Source organism: Rattus norvegicus, chromosome 2 (assembly GCF_021556685.1).
Source record: "Rattus norvegicus strain SHRSP/BbbUtx chromosome 2, alternate assembly SHRSP_T2T, whole genome shotgun sequence".
NCBI classification, from domain to species: domain Eukaryota; kingdom Metazoa; phylum Chordata; class Mammalia; order Rodentia; family Muridae; genus Rattus; species Rattus norvegicus.
The window spans coordinates 38102931-38125192 of record NC_141535.1 but is presented as its reverse complement, the minus strand read 5'-3'; the positions used below and the strand labels follow the sequence as shown (position 1 = coordinate 38125192).

General features: G+C 40.1%; 1 protein-coding gene across 5 annotated transcripts in view; it reads left to right on the top strand.

The window, feature by feature from the left end:
• The window catches only part of Rnf180 (ring finger protein 180), a 214061-nt gene that overhangs the window by 140443 nt on the left and 51356 nt on the right, over nucleotides 1-22262 (top strand). For all 5 annotated transcript variants that reach the window (XM_087633794.1, XM_087633785.1, XM_087633791.1 and 2 more), the window contains exon 6: nucleotides 20080-20305. In XM_087633794.1, coding sequence (XP_087489920.1) covers nucleotides 20080-20305 — 226 coding nt within the window. The remainder of the gene's footprint in view (nucleotides 1-20079; nucleotides 20306-22262) is intronic.

The window sequence follows — 22262 nt, the reverse complement described above, 5'->3', positions numbered from 1 at the left end:
CCCTGGGGTGTAGAGTATCTTGAGGGTTAGGTGCATCTTCTCTGACTGAACCCAGACCTGGGAATCCTCTGCTGTATATGTGTTGTAGGTCTTATATCAACTGGTGTCTGCTGCCTGGTTGGTAGTCCAGTGTCTGAGAGATCTCGGGGTCCAGGTTAATTGAGACTGCTGGTCCTCCTACAGGGTGGCCCTGCTCCTCAGCTTCTCCCTAATTCAATCACAGGGGTCAGCAGCTTCTGTCTATTAGTTGAGTGCAAATATCTGCATCTGACTCCTTCAGATGCTTGTTGGGGTTTTCTGAGAGTAGTCATGATAGGTTCCCTTTTTAAATGCCAAATAACCTCAGTAATGGTGTCAGGCCTTAGGGCCTCCCCTTGAGCTAGATCTCATTTGGGGCCTGTCCCTGGACCTTCTTTTCCTCAGGCTCTTCTCCATTTCCATCCTGCCATTCTTTCAGACAGGAACAATTATGGGTCAGAGGTTTTTTTTGACTGTGGGATAGCAACTCAGTACCTCATTTAATGCCCTTCCTTTCTGCTAGAGTTGATTCTCTCTTAGATTTCATCTAAGGTCCCTCCCTTTGAGTCCTGAGAGTCTCTCACCTCTCAAGTCTCTGGTACATTCTGGAGGGTCCCCCCAAACTACTATCTCTTAAGGTTGCCTGTTTCTATTCTTTATGCTGGCCCTCAGAACTTCAGTCCTTTCCCCCCACCCAATGCCACATCATGTTCCCCTCTTACCCCTCCCCTATCCCCTTTCCCTCCCAGGTCCTTCCCTCCCACCCGCCTTATGATTGCTTCCTTCTCCTTCCCAAGAGGGACTGAAGTGTCCTCACTTGAGCACTTGTTAACCTTCTTGAGTTATGTGGATTGTGTCCTGGGTATTCTATACTTTTTTGACTAATATCCACCTATTAGTGAGTACATACCAAGCATGTCCTTCTGGGTCTGAATTACCTCACGCAGGATGATATTTCCTAGTTCCACCCATTTGCCTGCAAAACTCAGAATGCCCTCATTCTCAATAGCTGAGTAGTACTCCATTGTGCAAATGAACCACATTTTCTGTATCCATTCTCCTGTGGTGCCACATCTCAGTTGTTTCCAGCTTCTGGCTATCACAAAGAAGGTCACTATGTGCACAGTGGAACAGGTGCCCCTCTGGCATGGTGGGGCATCTTTTGAGTGTATTCCCAAGGGTGGTGCTGCTGGGCCTTCAGGTAGATCTGCTTACAGTTTTCGGAGGGACCTCCAGACTGATTTGCAGACTGGTTGCTCCAGTTTAGAAGCCCACCAGCCATGGAAGAGCGCTCCTCGTTCTCCACATCCTCACCAGCACGTGTTGTCACCTGAGCTGTTGATCTTAGCCATTCTTGTTGGTGTAATGTGGAACCCCCGGGGTCGTTTTGACTTGCATTTCTCTGATCACTAAGGACTTTAACATTTCTTTAGGTGTTTCTCAGCCATTTGAGATTCCTCTATTGTAAAGTCTTGGTTTAATTCTATACCCCATTTTTGATTGGGTTGTTTGTTTTTGGTGGTCAGCTTCTTGAGTTCTTTATATATTTTGGATATTAGCCCTCTATCAGATGTGGGGTTAGTGAAGGTTTTCCCCTATCTGTAGGTTGCTGATTGACTGTGTCCTTTGCCTTACAGAAGCTTTCCACTCTCATGAGGTCCCATTTATCAATTCTTGATAAGAGTGTGAGCCATTGGAGTTCTGTTCAGGAAATTTCCCCCTGTGCCAATGAGTTCAAGGTTCTTTCCCACCTTCTCTTCTATTAGATTCGGTGTAACTGTGTTTTTGTTGAGGTCCTTGAACACTTGGACTTGAGCTCTGCGCAAAGGGACAAATGTGGGTCTATTTTCATCTTTCCACATACAGACAGCCAGTTATACCAGCACCATGTATTGAAGATGCATTTTTTTTCATTGTTTATTTTTGGAATCTTTGTCATAAATCAAGTGTATAAGTGTGTGGTTTTATTTCTAGGTCTTTAATTCTATTCCATTGATCAACATGTCTGTCTCTGTACCAATACCATACAGGTTTTAATAACTATTGCTCTGTAGTAGAGCATGAGAGCAGGGATGGTGATTCCCCTAGCCGTTCTTTTATTGTTAAGAATTGTTTTTGCTATTCTAGGTTTTTGCCCTTCCAGATACATTTCAGAATTGCTCTTTCCATGTCTGAAGAATTGTGTTAGGATTTTGATGGGGATTGCATTGAATCTGTAGATTGCCTTTGGTAGGATGGCCAGTTTTGCTATGTTAATTCTACAATCCATGAGCATGGAAGATCTCTATTTCTGAGATTTTAGATTTCTTTCTTGAGATACTTAGAGTTAACTGTCATACAGATCTTTCACTTGTTTGGTTAGAGTTACCCCAAGGTATTTTTTATTATTTGTGCCTATTGTAAAGGGAATTGTTTTCTTAATTTCTTTCTCAGCCTGTTTATCATTTATGTAAAGGAAGACTACTGCTTTATTTGAGTTATTTTTATATCTGACCACTGTGCTGAAGTTCTTTGTCAGCTAGAGAACTTCTCTGGTAGAGTTTTTGGGATTGCTTATATATGCTATCATATCCTCTGCAAATAATGATACCTTTATTTCTTATTTGACAATATGTATCCCTTTGATCTCTTTTTGTTGTCTTATTGTTCTAGATAGAACTTTGAGTACTATATTGAATAGAGGTGGGGAGAGTGAACATCCTTTTCTGGTCCCCAATTTTAGTGGGATTGCTTCAGGTATCTCTCCACTTAATTTGATATTGGCTGTTGGTTTACAATAAATTGCTTTTATTATGTTTAGGTATGGACCTTGAATTCCTGATCTCTCCAATACTTTTAACATGAAGGGGTGTTGTATTTTATAAAATGCTTTTTCTGCATCTAAGGAGATGATCTTTTCTTTGAGTTTGTTTGTTTAGTGGATTATGTTAATGGATTTTTCATATATTGAACCAACCATCCATCCCTGGGATGAATCCTAGTTGATCGTGGCAAATAATGTTTTGATGTGTTCTTGAATATGGTTTGCAAGAATTTTGTTGAGTATTTTTGCATGGATATTCATAAGTGAGATTGGTCTCAAGTTGTCTTTTTTGGTTGGGTCCTTGTGTGGTTTAGGTATCAGAGAAATTGTGGCTTCACAGAATGAACTAGGTAGTGTTCCTTCTGTTTCTATTTTATGGAATAGTTTGAGCAATATTGGTATTATGTCTTCTTTGAAGGTCTGGTAGAATTCTGCACTAAATTCATCTGGCCCTGGACTTTTCTTGGTAGTTCTTATGGGATATGAGCCTGTTTAAATAGTTTAACCTGCTCTTGATTTAACTTTGGCATGTGGTATGTCTACAAAACCATCCATTTCATCTAGATTATCCAGTTTTGTTGAGTATAAACTTTTGTATTAGAATCTGATGATTTTTTAAATCTGTTTCTGTTGTAATGTCTCCCTTTTCATTTCTGATTTTGTGAATTGGGATAGTGCCTCTAGGCCCTTTAGTTAGTTTGGCTAGGGGTTTATCTTATTAATTCTTTCAAAGAACCAGCTTTTGTTTTGGTTCATTCTTTGTGTTGTTCTCTTTCTTTCTATTTGGTTGATTTCAGCTCTGAGTTTGACTATTTCCTGATATCCACTCCTATTGTGTGTGTTTGATTCTTTTTGTTCTAGAGTTCTCAAGTGTGCTGTTAAGTTGTTAGTGGACGATCTCTCCATTTATTTTTAACCAGGGAACTTAGTGCTATGAATTGTATCCCATAAATTTGGGTATGTTGTGCCTTCATTTTCATTAAATTCTAAAAAGGTTTTAATTTCTTTCTTTATTTCTTCCTTGACCAAGTTATCATTGAGTAGAGCATTGTTCAACTTCCATGTATATGTGGGCTTTCTGTTGTTTTTATTGCTATTGAAGACCAGCCGTAGTCCATGGTGATCTGATAGAATGCATGGGATTATTTCCATCTTCTTGTATCTGTTGAGGCCTGTTTTGTGACAAATTATATGCCCAGTTTTGGAGAAAGTACCATGATGTGCTGAGATGAAGGTGTATTCTCTTGTTTTAGGATGAAATGTTCTATAGATATCTGTTAAATCCTTTTGATTCATAACCACTATTAGTTTCACTGTGCCTCTGTTTAGTTTCTGTTTCAATGACCTGCCCATTGGAGAGAGTGGGATGTTGAAGTTTCCCACTATTACTGTGTGGGGTTCACTGTGTCTTTTGAGCTTTAGTAAATTTTCTTTTATGAATGTGGGTGCTTTTGCATTTGGGGCATAGATGTTCAGAATCGAGACTTTTTCTTGGTAGATTTTCCCTTTGGTGATCATGAAGTGTCTGTCCTTCCTTGTCATGCTTGAAAACTTTTGGTTGAAAGTCTGTTTTATTAGATATTAGGATGGCAACTCCTCTTGTTTCTTGGGACCATTTGCTTGAAAAACCTTTTTCCATCCTTTAACTTTGAGATCGTGTTTGTCTTTGTTATTGAGGTATGTTTCTCGTATGCAGCAAAATGCTGGATCTTCATTTCATATCCAGTCTGATACCTTAGGTCTTTTTATAGGTGAGTTGAGTCCATTAATATTGTGAGAGATATTAAAGACAGATGACTGTTGTTTCCTGTCATGTTTGTTTTTGTAGGCAGCTTTGTGTGCTTGTGGTTCTCTCCTTTTGGCTTTGTTGTAAGATGCTTAATACATTGTCTTTTCTTTGGTGTAGGTACCTTCCTTGTGTTGGATTTTCCTTCTAGGATCCTCTGTAAGGCTGTATTGGTAGATAGATACTGTTTGAATTTGGTTTTGTCCTGGAATATTTTGGTTCCTCTATCTATGTTGATTGAGAATTTTGCTGGGTATACTAGCCTGGGCTGTCATTTGTGTTCTCTAGAGTCTGAATGACCTCTGACCAGGGTCTTCTGGCTTTTTGTGTCTCTGTTGAGAAGTCTGATAGGTCTACTTTATATGTTACTTGGTGCTTTTCCCTTGCAGCTTTTAATATTCTTTCCTTGTTTTGTACATTTCGTGTTTTGATTATTATATGACAAGAGGATTTTCTCTTCTCGTCATATTCATTTGGTGTTCTGTAGGCTTCTTATACCTTATATCTAACACTTTAGGTTGAGGAGTTTTCTTCTCTGATTTTATTGAAGACCTTTTCAAGTTCTTTGAGCTGGGAATCTTCATTCTCCCCTATTGCAATTATTCTTAGATTAGGTCTTTTCATTGTGTTCTGAATTTCCTAGATGTTTTGGGTTAGGATTGGGGGGAATTTGCATATCAAATGTTATCCTCTTTCCCAAATACCTGTCCATATTCACCCTATCCAATTCTCTGCCCAATGACCCACCCCTTTCACTTCCCACTCCTGACATTCCCCTATACTGAGGGGTCCAGCCTTGGCAGGACCAAGGGCTTCTCCTCCCATTGGTGCCCAACCAGGCTATCCTCTGCTACATATGCAACTGGAGGCATGAGTCTGTCCATGTGTACTCTTTCTATGGTGGTTTAGTCCCTGGGAGTATTGGTCAGTTGGTATTGTTGTTCTTATGGGGTTACAAGCTCCTTCAATCTTTTCTCTAACTCCTGCAATATGGACCCCATTCTCAGATCAATGGATGGCTCCCAGCATTCACCTCTGTATTTGTCATACTCAGGCAGAGCCTCTCAGGAGACAGCTATATCAGGCTCCTATTAGCATGCACAAATTGGCATCCCCAGTAGTGATGGGTTTGGTGGCTGTATATATGTGGGATGGATCCTCAGATGGGGCAGGCTCTGAATGGCCATTCCTTCAGTCTTTGCTTCAAACTTTATCTCCATATCTCCTCCTATGAATATTTTTCTTCCCCCTTCTAAGAAGGACTGAAGGAACCACACTTTGGACTTACTTCTTCTTGAGATTCATGTGTCTTTTGATTAAATATTGAGTTATTTGAGCTTTTGGGCTAATATCCACTTGTGTGTGCATAACATGTGTGGTTTTTTGTGATTGGGTTACCTCACTCAGGATGATATTTTATAGTTCCATCCATTTGCCTGTGAATTTCATGAAGTCATTGTTTTTATTACCTGAGTAGTACTCCATTGTGTAGATTTATCACATTTTCTGTATCCATTCCTCTGTTGAAGGACAACTAGGATCATTCCAACCTTTTGATATTATAAATAAGGCTGCTATGAACTTAGTCTATCATGTGTCCTTGTTATATGTTGAAGCATCATTTGGGTATATGCCCAGGAGTGGTAAAGCTGGGTCCTCATGTAGTACTATGTCAAATTTTCTGAGGAACCTCTAGACTAATTTCCACAGAGGTTGTACCAGCTTGCAGGCCCACCAACAATGGATGAAAGTTTGTCTTTCTCCACATCCTTGCTGGAATCTATTGTCACCTGAGTTTTTGACCTTAGCCATTCTGACTGGTGTGAGGTAGAATCTCAGGGTTCTGTTCATTTGCACTTCCCTGATGACTAAGGATGTTGAACATTTCTTTAGGTACTTTGCTGCCATTCGAAATTCCTCAGGTGCAAATTCTTTTCTTAGTTCTGTTACCCCAATTATTAATAGGATTATTTGATTCTCTGGTTTCTAACATCTTGAGTTCTTTGAATATTTTGGATATTAGCCCTCTGTCAGATGTAGGATTGGTAAAGATCTTTTCCTAATCTGTTGGTTGCTGTCTTGTCCTAATGACAGTGTCCTTTGCCTTACAGAAGCTTTGCAGTTTATGAGGTCCCATTTGTCGATTCTTGATCTTAGAGCATAAGTCATTGGTGTTTTGTTCCAGAAATTTTCCCCAGTGCCCATGTGTTCGAGATGACTCCCCACTTTCTCTTCTATTAGTTTGAGTGTACTTCTATTGGTTTGATGTGGAGGCCCTTGATCCACTTGGACTTAAGCTTTGTACAGGGTGATAAGCATGGATCAATCTGCATTCTTCTACATGCTGACCTCCAGTTGAACAAACACCATTTGTTGAAATGCTATCTCTTTCCCACTGGATGGGTTTAGCTCCTTTGTCAAAGATCAAGTGACCATAGGCATGTGGGTTCATTTCTGGTTCTTCAATTCTAATCCACTGATATACCTGCCTGTCTCTGTACCAATATCATACAGTTTTTATCACTATTGCTCTGTATGTAATACTGCTTGAAGTCAAGAATGGTGATTCTTCCAGAAGTTTTTATTGTTGAGGATAGTTTTGGCTATCCTAGGTTTCTTCTTACTCCAAATGAATTTTAAAATTGCTCTTTCTAACTCTATGAAGAATTGACTTGGAATTTTGATAGAGATTGCATTGATTCTATAGATTGATTTTAGCAAGATGACCATTTTTACAATAATAATCCTGCCAATCCATGAGCATGGGAAATATTTCCATCTAGTGAGAACTTCTTCAGTTTTTTCAGAGACTTGAAGTTCTTGTCATACAGATCTTTCAGTTGCTTGGTTAGAGTCACACCAAGTTATTTTATATTATTTGTGACTATTGTGAAGCGTGTTGTTTCTCTAATTTCTTTCTCAGTCTGATTATCCTTTGAGTAGTAGAAGGCTACTGATTTGTTTAAGTTAATTTTATATCTAGCCAGTTGTTTATCAGGCTTATTAGTTCTCTGGTGGAACTTTTTGAGTCACTTAAGTATACTATTATATCTTCTGCAAATAGTGATATTTTAACTTCTTCCTTTCCAAACTGCATTCTTTTGACCTCTTTTTATTGTCTGATTGTTCTAGCTAGGACTTTGAGTATGATATTGAATAAATACAGAGAGAGTGGGCAGCCTTGTCTAGTCCCTTATTTTAGTGGGATTGCTGCAAGTTTCTCTCCATTTAGTTTGTTGTTGACTACTAGTTTGCTATATATTTCTTTTACTATGTTTATGCATAGGTTTTGAATTCCTGGTCTTTCCAAGATTTTTAACATGAAGGGGTGTTGAATTCTGTCAAATGTTTTCTCAGCACCTAATGAGATGATCGTGTGGGTTTTTTTTTTTCTTTTTAGTGTGTTTTTATAGTGGATCACGTTGATGGATTTCCCTATATTGACTATCCCTGCATCCTTGGGAGGAAGCCTACTTGATCATGATGGATGATCATTTTGATGTGTTCTTGGATTTAGTTTGCAAGAATTTTATTGAATATTTTTGTGTTGATATTAAGAGAAATTTGTCTGAAGTTCTCTTTCTTTGTTGGGTCTTTGTGTGGTTTAGAGTAATTGTGGCTTCATAGATGGAATTGGGTAGTGTTCCTTCTGTTTCTGTTTTGTAGAATGGTTTGAGGAGTATGGATATTAGGTCTTCTATGAAGGTCTGATAGAATTCTGCACCAAACCCATCTGGTCCTGGGCTTTTTATGCTTGGGAGTCTTTTAATAACTACTTCTATTTCTTTAGGAGTTATGGGACTGTTTAGATAGTTTACCTGATTCTGATTTAACTTCGGTAGCTTGTATTTGTCTAGAAAATTATCCATTTCATCCAGATTTTCCAGTTTTGTTGAATATAGGCTTTTGTAATAGGATCTGATTTTTTTCTTTTTTTTTTTTTCATCCTTCTTAACTTGAGTATTTCTTATTGACATTTCAATTGTTATTCCCCTTCCCGGTTTCTGAGCCAACATCCCCCTAGCCGCTCCCACACCCCTTCTCTACCCGTGTTCGCCTCCCCATCCTCCCCCCATTACCGCCCTCCCCCCAACAATCACATTCACTGGGGGTTCAGTCTTGGCAGGACCAAGGGCTTCCCCTTCCACTGGTGCTCTTACTAGGATATTCATTGCTACCTATGAGGTTAGAGCCCAGGGTCAGTCCATGTATAGTCTTTAGGTATGGCTTAGTCCCTGGAAGCTCTGGTTGCTTGGCATTGTTGTTCATATGGGGTCTCGAGCCCCTTCAAGCTCTTTCAGTCCTTTCTCTGATTCCTTCAACGGGGGTCCTATTCTCAGTTCAGTGGTTTGCTGCTGGCATTTGCCTATGTATTCTGGCTGTGTCTCTCAGGAGAGTTCTATATCCGGTTCCTGTCGGCCTGCACTTCTTTGCTTCATCCATCTTGTCTAATTGGGTGGCTGTATATGTATGGGCCACATGTGGGGCAGGCTCTGAATGGGTGTTCCTTCAGGCTCTGTTTTAATCTTTGCCTCTCTCTTCCCTGCCAAGGGTATTCTTGTCCCCCTTTTAAAGAATGAGGGAAACATTCACATTTTAGTCATCCGTCTTGAGTTTCATTTGTTCTAGGCATCTAGGGTAATACAAGCATTTGGACTAATAGCCACTTATCAATGAGTGCATACCATGTAGGTTTTCCTGTGATTGGGTTACCTCACTCACGATGATATTTTCCAGTTCCATCTATTTGCCTATGAATTTCATAAAGGCATTGTTTTTGATAGCTGAGTAATATTCCATTGTGTAGATGTACCACATTTTCTGTATCCATTCCTCTGTTGAAGGGCATCTGGGTTCTTTCCAGCTTCTGACTATTATAAATAAGGCTGCTATGAACATAGTGGAGCATGTGCCTTTGTTATATGTCGGGGCATCTTTTGGGTATATGCCCAAGAGAGGTATAGCCGGGTCCTCAGGTAGTTCAATGTCCAATTTTCTGAGGAACCTACAGACTGAATTTGAGAATGGTTGTACCAGTCTGCAATCCCAACAATGGAGGAATGTTCCTCTTTCTCCACATCCTTGCCAGCATTTGCTGTCACCTGAGTTTGTGATCTTAACCATTCTCACTGGTGTGAGGTGAAATCTAAGGGTTGTTTTGATTTGCATTTCCCTTATGACTAAAGATGTTGAACATTTCTTTAGGTGCTTCTCAGCCATTTGGCATTCCTCAGCTGTGAATTCTTTGTTTAGCTCTGAACCCCATTTTTAATAGGCTTATTTGTCTCCCTGCGGTCTAACTTCTTGAGTTCTTTGTATATTTTGGATATAAGCACTCTATCAGTTGTAGGATTGGTAAAGATCTTTTCCCAATCTGTTGGTTGTTGTTTTGTCCTAACAACAGTGTCCTTTGCCTAACAGAAGCTTTGCAGTTTATGAAGTCCCATTTGTCGATTCTTGATCTTAGAGCATAAGCCATTGGTGTTTTGTTCAGGAAATTTTCTCCAGTTCCCATGTATTGGAGATTCTTCCCCACTTTTTCTTCTCTTAGTTTGAGTGTATCTGGTTTGATGTGGAGGTCCTTGATCCACTTGGACTTAAGCTTTGTACAGAGTGATAAGCATGGATCGATCTGTATTCTTCTACATGCTGACCTCCAGTTGAAACAGCACCATTTGCTGAAAATGCTGTCTTTTTTCCATTGCATGGTTTTGGCTCCTTTGTCGAAAATCAAGTGATCATAGGTGTGTGGGTTCTTTGCTAGGTCTTCAATTCTATTCCACTGGTCTATCTGTCTGTCTCTGTACCAATACCATGCAGGGATAGTGATAACCCCAGAAGTCCTTTTATTGTTGAGGATAGTTTTAGCTATCCTGGGTTTTTTGTTATTCCAGATGAATTTGCAAATTGTTCTGTCTAAATCTCTGAAGAATTGGATTGGTATTTTGATGGGGATTGCATTGAATCTGTAGATCACTTTTGGTAAAATGGCCATTTTTGCTATGTTAATTGTGCCAATCCATGAGGATGGGAGATCTTTCCATCTTCTGCGATCTTCTTCAATTTCTTTCTTCAGAGGCTCGAAGCTCTTATCATTCAAATCTTTTACTTGCTTGGTTAAAGTCACACCGAGATATTTTATATTGTTTGGGACTATTATGAAGGGTGTCTTTTCCCTATTTTCTTTCTCAACTTGTTTCTTATTTGTGTAGAAGAAGGCTACTAATTAATTTGAGCTAATTTTATACCCAGCCACTTTGCTGAAGGTGTTTATCAGGTTTAGTAGTTCTCTGGTGGAACTTTTGGGATCACTTAAATATACTATCATATCATCTGCAAACAGTGATATTTTGACTCCTTCCTTTCCAATCTGTATCCTTTGAACCCCTTTTGTTGTATGATTGCTCTGGCTAGGACCTTGAGTAGTATATTGAATAAGTAGGGAAAGAGTGGGCAGCCATGTCTAGTCCCTGATTTTAGTGGGATTGCTTCAAGTTTCTCTCCATTTAGTTTAATGTTAGCTACTGGTTTGCTGTATATGGCTTTTACTATGTTTAGGTATGGGCCTTGAATTCCTATTCTTTCCAGGACTTTTATCATGAAGGGGTGTTGAATTTTGTCAAATGCTTTCTCAGCATCTAATGAAATGATCATGTGGTTTTGTTCTTTCAGTTTGTTTATATAATGGATTATGTTGGTGCTTTTCTGTATATTAAATCATCCCTGCATGCCTGGGATGAAGCCTACTTGATCATGGTGGAGATTGTTTTGATGTGCTCTTGGATTCAGTTTGCCAAAATTTTATTGAGTATTTTTGTGTCAGTATTCATAAGGGAAATTGGTCTGAAGTTCTCTTTCTTTGTTGGGTCTTTGTGTGGTTTAGGTATAAGAGTAATTGTAGCTTCATAGAAGAAATTCAGTAGTGCACCATCTCATTCAATTTTGTGGAATAGTTTGGATAATATTGGTATGAGGTCTTCTGTGAAGGTCTGGTAGAATTCTGCACTAAACCCATCTGGACCTGGGCTCTTTTTGGTTGGGAGACCTTCAATGACTGCTTCTCTTTCATTAGGAGTTATGGGGTTGTTTAACTGGCTTATCTGTTCCTGTTTTAACTTTGGTACCTGGTATCTGTCTACGAAATTGTGCATTTCCTGCAGATTTTCAAGTTTTGTTGAATATAGACTTTTGTAGTAGGATCTGATGATTTTTTGAATTTCCTCTGATTCTATAGTTTGTCTCCCTTTTCAATTCTGATTTTGTTAATTTGGACACACTTTCTGTGTCCTCTCATTAGTCTGGCTAAGGGTTTATCTATCTGGTTGATTTTCTCAAAGGTCCAGCCCCTGGTTTTGTTGATTCTTTGTATAGTTCTTTTAGTTTCCACTTGATTGATTCCAGCCCTGAGTTTTATTATTTCCTGCCGTTTACTCCTCTTGCTTGTATTTGTTCTAGAATTTTTAGGTGTGTGTCAAGCTGCTAGTGTATGCTTTCTCCAGTTTCTTTTTAGAGGCACTCAGAGCTATGAGTTTTCCTCTTATCACTGCTCTCATTGTGACCCATAAGTTTGGGTATGTCATACCTTCATTTTCATTAAATTCTAAAAAGTCTTTAATTTCTTTTTTATTTCTTCCTTGACCAAGTTATCATTGAGTAGAATATTGTTCAGCTTCCATGTATATTTGGGCTTTCTGGTGTTTTTTGTTGTTATTGAAGACCAGTCTTAGTCCATGATGGTCTGATAGGATGCATGGGATTATTTCTATCTTTGTGTATCTGTTGAGGCCTGTCTTGTGACCAATTATATGGTCAATTTTGGAGAAGGTACCATGAGGTTCTGAGAAGAAGGTATATTCTTTTGTTTTAGGATAATATGTTCTATAAATATCTGTTAAAGCCAATTGGTTCATAACTTCTGTTAGTTTCTCTATGTCTCTGTTTAGTTTCTGTTTCCATGATCTGTCCATTGATGAAAGTGGGGTGTTGAAATCTTCTACTACAATTGTGTGAGGTGCAATGTGTGCTCTGAGCTTTAGTAAGGTTTCTTTTAGGAATGTAGGTGCCCATGTATATGAAGCATAGATATTCAAGATTGAGAGTTCTTCTTGGTAGACCTTTCCTTTGATGAATATGAAGTGTCCTTCCTTGTCTTTTTTGATAACTTTTGGTTGAAAGTTGACTTTATTTGATATTAGAAAGGCTACTCCAGCTTGTTTCTTCAGACCATTTGATTGGAAAGTTGTTTTCCAGCCTTTTACTCTGAGGTAGCGTCTGTCTTTGTCCTGAGGTGTATTTCCTGAATGCAGCAAAATTCTGGGTCTTCTTTACATATCCAGTCTGTTAGTCTATGTCTTTTTCTTGAGAAATTGAGTCCATTGATGTTAATAGACATTAAGTAATAGTGGTTTTGTTTCCTGTTATTTTTGTTGTTCCAGGTGGAATTATGTTTGTATGGCTGGCTCTCTAATTTTGTGTTTCTTGCAAAAAGATTACTTTCTTGCTTTTTCTAGTATGTAGTTTCTCTCTTTGTGTTGGATTTTTCCATCTATTTTCCTTTGTAGGGCTGGATTTGTAGAAAGATATTGCGTAAATTTGATTTTATCATGAAATACCTTGGTTTTTCCATCTATGTTAATTGAGAGTTTTGCTGGATATGGTAGCCTGGGCTGGCATTTGGGTTCTCTTAGGGTCTGTATGACATGTCCAGAATCTTCTGGCTTTCATAGTCTCTGATGAGAAGTCTGCTGTAATTCTGATAGGTCTACCTTCATATGTTACTTGACCTTTTTCTATTACTGCTTTTAATATTCTTTCTTTGTTCTGTGCATTTGGTGTTTGATGGGAGGAATTTCTTTTCTGGTCCAATCTATTTGAAGTTCTGTAGGCTTCTTGTATGTTTATGGGCATTTTTTTCTTTAGGTAAGTGAAGTTTTCTTCTATAATTTTGTTCAAGCTATTTACTGGCCCTTTCAGTTCGGAATGTTCAATCTCTTCTATACCTGTTATTCTTAGGTTTGATCTTCTCATTGTGTCCTGGATTTCCTGGGTGTTTTGGGTTAGGAGCTTTTTGCCTTTTACGTTATCTTTGATGGTTGTGTCAATGTTTTCTATGGTATCTTCTGCCCCTGAGATTATTTCTTTTATCTCTTGTATTCTCTTGGAGATGCTTGTGTCTATGACTCTTGATCTCTTTCCTTTGTTTTCTATCTCCAGGATTGTCTCCTTTTGGGATTTCTTTATTGTTTCTATTTCCATTTTTAGATCCTGGATAGTTTTGTTCAATTCTTTCACCTGTTTGTTTGTGCTTTCCTGTAATTCTTTAAGGGATTTTTGTGCTTCCTCTTAAAGGGCTTCTTCTTGTTTACCTGTGTTGTCCTGTATTTCTTTAAGGGAGTTTTTATGTCCTTCTGAATGTCCTCTATCATCCTCATGAGATGTTATTTTAAATCCAAATATTTCTTGTCTGGTGTGCTGGGATATCTAGTATTTGCTTTGGTGGGAGAACTGAGCTCTTATGATGCCAAGTAGTCTTGGTTTCTGTTGGTTAGTTTCCTGTGCTTGCCTCTCACCATCTCCTTGTCTCTGGTGTTAGCTGGTCTTGCTGTCTCTGCCAGTTGCTTAACCCTCCTGTAAGCCTGTGTGTCAGCACTCCTGGTAACCAGCTTTCTCCCAGTGTGATCTGGGTTCAGAGCATGTGTCATAGGGTCAGCTCAAGGCACAGGTAGAAACTAGAAGGATCCTGTCCCAGAGGATCCTAGGTTCCTGTGTCCTGAGGGTTCCAGGTGGGTCCCTCCCAGCAGAAGTGGTGTTCTTACTTCTGTTCTCAGTTGTGTCAGAGCTTCTGGAGACTGGCTTTCAGCTCTGGCCACAGGCAGAGACTGGAGGGCAGGTTAGGATTTGTTTATATTTTGAATTTTCTTTGAAAGTTGTGTCAATCTCTTCCACAGTATGTTCTTTCTACACCAGAGATTCTCTCTTCTATATCTTTTATTCTCTTGGTGACACTTACATCTGTAATTCCTGACCTTTTTCCTAGGTTTTTCGTTTCCAGGTTTGCTTCCATGTGTGTTTTCTTTATCATTTCTACTCCCACTTTTAGGTCTTGGACCACCTTATTCAATTCCTTCATCTGTTTGTATTTTCTTGTATTTCTTTAAGGGATTTATTTGTTTCCTCTTTAACATCTTCTGCCTGTTACCTGCATTTTCCTGTCTTTCTTTCAGTGAGTTATTTATATACTCCTTAAAGGATTCTGTTGTCTTCATGAGACAAAATTTTAGGTCAGCTTTCTGATTTTTAGGTGTGTTGGTATTCCCGGCTTACTGTGGTGGGAGAACTGGGTTCCAATGATGCCCAGGCTTCTGATGGTCTTGTGCTTGCCTCTCACCATCTGGTTATCTCTGGTGTTTGCCGGTGTGGGTGACACTGTTCGGAATCTGCCTCTTTTGTCCCTGCTTTTCTTCAGGTCTCCTGGTAGGCTTGCAGCCCTGGCTGTAGCAGACCTCCTGTGGAGCCTTCCAACTGAAAGGTCTTCAGAGTGGCAGAAAAGCTGCTGAGCTGTTGCCCTGGCTGCAGTAGATCTCTTAGGAGGTCTTCAGACTGTTGGGTCTTCCAAGGATTAATCAAGCTGTTGTCCTTGTGTGAAGCTGATCTCCAGGCAGGCCTGCAGACTGTGGTTTCTGTTTCAGCAGAACTCCACGGAGGTTTTCAGTCTGTTGGGTCAGCTGCCCTGCATGCCACAGGGCCCCCAGGAAGTCTGAAGACTGTGGTGTCTGTTGCCCAGTTGCCCTGTGTACAAAAAAGACTCCTGGGATGCCTTCAAACTGTGGTGTCTTCAGGGGTGCAGACAAGATGGCAATCAGTTGCTCAGTTGCCTTGTGTGCAGCAGATCTTCTGGGATGCCTCAGGATGTGGTATCTTCAGGGGAGCAGACTAGCTAGCAGTCTGTCCCAGCAGAAAATACTGGGCAGGAGGGGAATGGAAGGTTTTGGGGATGATGGGTTCCAAGTCCACTGAGTTCCCAGCAGTAGCTGTGGGACTTCAGGGAGTCTTACCAAATGCTCTGAATGCACAGGATCTTCTGAGATACCTCAAGATGTGGTATCTTCAGGGGAGCAGACTAGCTAGCAGTCTGTCCCCAGCAGAAAGGACCAAGCAGAAGGGGCTACATTAAATAATTTTCAACCTATGTCCACCACTTTAGACATAGTCACAGATACTTAAAGCTTGTCACACTCATCTATGAGGACACATATTTGACTCTCACTGACTTTTACCAAAGAATTAATAGGGAATGCTGCATTTAATCTAGAAAGGGTTTACTGGATGCCACTGTTTACCCCTGGGATTCTGCAGTGAAGGGTTGGACAGTTGTACACCCCATTTGATCTTTGACTCAAGATTGGCCTTCATTTCTTAGACATTTTAAAGTACCTTATCAATTGAACATGAGAAATAGTTGTCTTCTCTCAGTGTTATTAGTTATAGAATTTCTAAATGCTTCTATTCCCCCTTTCATGTTTGAGATCATCTTTTTTCCCTGAACTTATCTTTTCCTTTATACCATGTCACATGAGACCAACACCAACCAAGTCATGTTAGTGAGTTCTTCATAAGCTTGCTTTGCTCATAGTCTGACTCCCAGTTTATCTGAGGCATAAATGCGTTGTCACTTTCCAGTACCTAATAGCAATTTACTCACTATATTAATGTGCAGCATTTTAGACTGTGTTGTAGTGATACTTCTGTTCCCTAGCCTGCTTTCTGTTCATCACTGCCATTGTGATACTGGACTGCTCCTAATTTCCAGTGGCTACCCACAACAGAATTCTTTCTTTGTTGTTCTCTACTGTGTTTTAGTGATATTTCAGTCATCATATCTAGAATGATAAAGTAGCCACTGTTGGTGACCTGGCAGAATTGATGTAGATCTCTCCTGAGAGACACAGCCAGAATATGGCAAATACATAGGCGAATGCCATCATTAAACCACTGAACTGAGAATGGGACCCCCGTTGAAGGAATCAGAGAAAGGACTGAAAGAGCTGAAGAGGCTTGAGACCCCATATGAACAACAATGCCAAGCAACCAGAGCTTCCAGGGACTAAGCCACTACCTAAAGACTATACATGGACTGACCCTGGGCTCCAACTGCATAGGTAGCAATGAATAGCCTAGTAAGAGCACCAGTGGAAGGGGAAGCCCTTGGTCCTGCCAAGGCTTGATCCCCAGTGAACAGGATTGTTGGGGGGAGGACGGTAATGGGGGGAGGGGGAGGGGAACACAGATATAGAATGGGAGGGGGAGGGGTTAGGGGAATGTTGGCCTGGAAACCGTGAAAGGGAATAACATTTGAAATGTAAATAAGAAATACCCAATTTAATAAAGATGGAGAAAAAAGAGAGAGAATATGTATTACCTTGTTTCTACTGAAAAGTAAAACCAGCTAACAGCTAATGTAATTCAAACTATCCATTAATCATTATTAGACACTGCCAACCTTGAATCAGAAGATAGGAAACGTTTCACATAGTTCTTGTTAACCCCTCCAAAGACTATTTGCAGGCAATAAAAGATTGTTACAGCTCTTTCCCATCTAGCCTTGGACAAGCTTTCAAAAGCCTCAACACAAAACTCTAAATATTTTGCATAGTTATTATTCATTTAGTAATGTAATGGTCACTACTTATTTGGCATAAAACATGAAACTTGTAGTATTTCTGAAGCAGTCATGTCTTAAAAAACTTTAGCTAACCCATGTTAACATTTGACATAGCTGAGAACGTGGCTCAGTGTTTAATAACATATATGGTCAGCTCCCAGTGTCCACATCAGTTGACTTCTACTGCCTGTAACTCCAGCTTCAGGGCTCTGATGGTTCTGAATCCTAGACCTAGTCTACCCAGAAAATAGTGCTGAGAGATCATGGCAAAACAATCCAGAAGGTGTTCTGGATATGGCTACACCCAAGGCTGTTCTCAGTGTTTGCACAAGGAGTCCTCACAGTGTTGTAAGAACTGAAGGCAGGTGAGTAGGCTGAGGAGAAGGTCGGAAGGAAGAGGCAGAGAGCAGTTTCCACACGGTGAGTCTCCTGGCAAGGTTTACTATTGAAAGAGAGGAGGGAAAGTCAGCCTGAGCTAAAGAGGCATTTTTTCTTTACACATCTGTGTGGGTGTAAAGGTTGTGGAGTGTGCATGCCACATTCACTGAGAGGACTGAACCCACTGAGAAGAGGGAGTCAGCAGCAGCAGTGAAGGCCAGCACTGGCTCTAATGGAAATAGAATTGCACCCAGATAACCTTAAATGCTGTCGTAATAAATAGGAAAATAAACCAGCCTTTAAGGTTTGTGACTCTTTTATTATAAAGGCTTCTAAAGGCCATAGGCTCAATATATCTCAAGTAAAAATTCATATTTTAAACCATGACATGACAATGTAATTCTAAACTATACACAGTCATGAAAATGGTCAGGATCAACCACAGTACGTCAAGAGTAACAGTGCTATTAAACGATTTCAACAGTTAGATACTGAGTCCTTCTCTGATGCTGTAGATTATGATTATGGGACAGGACAGACAATATACCAGTGGACTGAAATTAAAAAAAAATAAAACCCAGACAGACTCCTGCTGGTAAGGTAACACCTTATTGTAGCACACACATGGAAATTCATTGTGGAATTGTCTGTAAGGTTCACCATACATAAATATTTTTCTCAGATACATAATACCTTTAAATAATACAAAGTATAAAATAATGCTAATGTAATGACCCTGGAAAAGGACAGTAGTTCTAAAATAAATACGAAATGGAAGAAAGCCTGAAATAAAAATGTGGTCCATTTCAGAATGCTTTGCAGCAAAGGACGATACTAGAACGGGAAAAAAGGCAAAGTAGAGGAGAGAAAACCATGTATAATACATTTACTCAGTGCCTACAAACAGCTAGGTTAAATTAAAAATGTCCCCATGCCTTTAAGAAAAGTGAAAATTCAATTATAAATAAATTAGCTCAAACTCAGCAGTATTTTGTAAAATGAGAATGCCCAAGGAAAATAAACATATCTAGATAAATAATAGTTTATACCATGGTGTTATTGCAGCACAAATCACCAGAGGATACTTGGTGCTACAACACAAATACCATAGATTGGGGAATCTACGAGGATAGGAATGTCTCAGGCAGAAAAGCTCACAGTCTAGGTCCTAGAAAGGTCAGTGTCAGATGAAGGCCCAATCTGCAGTGCTTCCTTGTGCGTGCTAAATGCTATCCTTGCTGACAGAAGAACAGAAGAATGAGAGGGATGAGTGTCGCTCCTTAGCCCATTCACAGTTTATTATTAATCCAGCTCCTGAGAGTTCATCCCCTGTGCCTCACCCCTTCATGCTGTCACCCTGCATAAAGAGGGTTCAGTTGTTATTCTCTGTTCATTTGTCTCTCAAGCCTCTTTTGTTTTCTGTATATATCTATATCTCTCTGTATATTAGAGCTGTTTAATAAACCCAAAGTTCATCCAATCTCTCATATCACTGATCTCATCACCATGAGAACAAAAGAACTAAACTTTGATTGTTTTTCCCTGAATCTATTGTTGCTTGAGAAAACCTTCCCCAAAGCTCCATCAGGAATGACAGAGTCTGTGCTAAGAGAAGATGAGAAGGAGCAGATGAGGCAGGGGTGGTTACGGTTATCACCTCTTAAGTTCAAGCTAAGCCTTTGCAGTGGATCCCCTGGTCTAATCCCCACAGCCTCGCAGGTTGGGCAACTCTGAGGTTAAACAGTAGGAAGTCTTCCTCTACACTTTATGCTGCCTCTCCCAAACTATTGCATGTGGGAAGAGCAGAGGTTCCTCCTCATATTTCTAGTCATAAAGCTAATCCTATAATCACCCCACATTGTTTTGCCAAGTCTACCTCGTGACATTCCCTAAGTTTGATGCTTTTCTTTCTTTCTTTCCTTCTTTCTTTCTTTCTTTCTTTCTTTCTTTCTTTCTTTCTTCCTTTCTTTCTTTCTTTTCTTTTTTTTTTTTGGTATTGAGGCCCATAAAGATGTAAGGGCTACCAGGAAGGGTTCCAGGCACAGTGTGAGAGGGAAGCGAGACTGATGGGCATCTTGAGAAGATGCCATGGTAACATCCTGTAACCAATGACAGTCATCGTTTTGGTTGGGGGTGGGGAGGTAACTTGTACTGGTCAGAATCACAGGTATACTTAGTATGCTTAGGTATGGTTTAGCCCTTTAGTTTTATGTAGAAATATTCTAGAATAGTTGAGGGCTCTGGAATTTTCATTGATTTTCTGTTTCTTCTTACTTTATCAGATCTCACATCTATCAATGTGGAACATAGTACAGAAATAAATACTATATACATCTCATAAATATTTTAATCTTAACAAAATATAAAGCCCCCCTCTCTCAGGGAATCCAGTCTCATGCTGGACTAAGGAAGTGTTTCCCTTATGTTTCGCAGACCTTGAGTAATGAGATGAGTACAGATGATGAGCCTGAATTCACAGAGGAAAAGGACAGCTACATCTGTGCGGTGTGCCTGGATGTGTACTTCAACCCCTACATGTGCTACCCCTGCCATCACATCTTCTGCGAGCCCTGCCTACGAACTCTGGCCAAAGACAACCCTGCAAGCACTCCCTGCCCACTGTGCCGGACAATTATTTCTAGAGTCTTTCTCCAGACAGGTAATGTTCTCTTTCATTATCATAGTCAGATAATGTTTTCCAGTTATCCCTTGGTTTTTAACTCCAAAGCACTGTATAAATCATTGCGAAGTCAATGAAAACCATCCACGGTGGAGTTGTTGCTCTAGTTTATAAAACAGTGCTTGCCAAACTAGCCCAGAACCAGAGGTGCAAGCAGCACTTCTTTGCTGGCCCCTGTCTCTGCACTCAGATCCTTCTAAGCATCCTAGCCAGCTCTACTGTCTCTACAGACACTCCATGGGGACGGGAATTCCATCTGAAGCAAAACCGCTCACTTCTTACTCCTCATGTCCGCCTTCTGCTGCTGCCCTCGTGTCTAAGGACAATAACCCAAACTCCCAAGTCTCTGAGCCAGGAATTCCTGGTGTTTGACACTGTGACATGATGTTCTTAATTATGAATGTGTCGGGCCCTGCTCAGAGCCGTCCAGGGATGCATGCAGCCACAGGCAGTAGAGCTGAGGCAGCTATTCTAATCGCTCCTAATGTGACAAAGCGCTTTCACTTTACATGAAAAATAAAAGTAAAGACTTTAAACAGAAGTTTTATTCCCTGAAACAAATCAAAGGGCCCACCACTCATCTGGACAGAGCAATGAGCTTAGAGATATCCCAACCCAGTCAGCTGAACAAAGCTTGCAGTCTCTCTAACCAGTGATGGTAAAGTACAGGCACTGATCTGCCTAGAGCAAGACTATTGCAGAATCACTGCGCATCTCACCTACTGTGTGCTCACCAATAGCACACAATACTACCCAGCAGAGAAATGTGGTCAGGTCCAGCAGTCACTCCTTCTTTCCTGGGAGCAGAACCATCAAAGTAGGAAAGAGGAAACTGTTCTTCGGAGGGCAGAAGCTTACAGGATATTCCTGCTCTCTGTCTGGTGACTAGAGCATTGATATGGGAAGAAAGGATTGCGTTGTCATAGCAGGAGAACATCTTATCCTCAGAGTTCCTGACACCCACCAAGAGCTTCTTTTGATGGGATGCCACTGTTTCTTATGTCCCCACCTCACAGGGTCGTACTAAACACTGTGGGGTGTTCAGACAGATCTTAGCCATGCCTCTAGGATCTTGTTTAATACAGATAGCATTTTATAAAATGTATCTCCGTCATGCCTTAAACCAATAATGAATAAATTCTCTTTTGGTTTGTTTTCAGAATAAAAATTTCACATTTTTCTTTATTTTCAAATAGTTATTCATCTTAGTAATATCAACAGTCTCGTTAAGGGATGTGTGCGTTTGCACTGTTCATTTACAGATGGACAAAAGAGAGTGTCCTTCTTACTACCTCAAAAAGATGTGAGATCATTTATAAAATGTTATTGAGATGCTAAGATAAGGGAGGTAGAGTTGAATGGAACACAGAATACAGGATCAGGTACAGAAGCAGATGCTGTGCGGTCCTTACTAGAACTACAAGATACAAGATGGAGGTTTAAATGTTCTGTCCCATAACTAAAATACAAGTATTGGAAGACATGATTTTCATGATCCGTTAAAAGGAAAATATGAATTTTTAAGGATAAGCAAAGGAGTTTCTGGCACTTAGTCCTAAGAAAAACTTCTGTGTGACTTCTCTGGAACACATCGAAAGTAAGCAGTGTCCTCAAATCATCCTCAGAGAACATGTAGCATCAAGACTTCTCTTTGTTGCTTACGGTATTTTACAGAAAACCTGAGGAAATACCAGTCTAAGCTGGAGAGAACCATATTGCTAACTGCTAATACGATACGTCTTCGTTTTCTTGTTAAAATAATTTCAGGGAGTGAGCTCAGACTCACCTGTGCCCATCCATACCATCCCAACACAGCACTTAATGGATTTCCTTCCACAATAGAAAGAGTGTGTGTGTGTGTGTGTGTGTGTGTGTGTGTGTGCGTGCGTGTGTGCATGTGTGTGCGTGTCTGTGTGTGTCTGTGTGTCTGTATGTC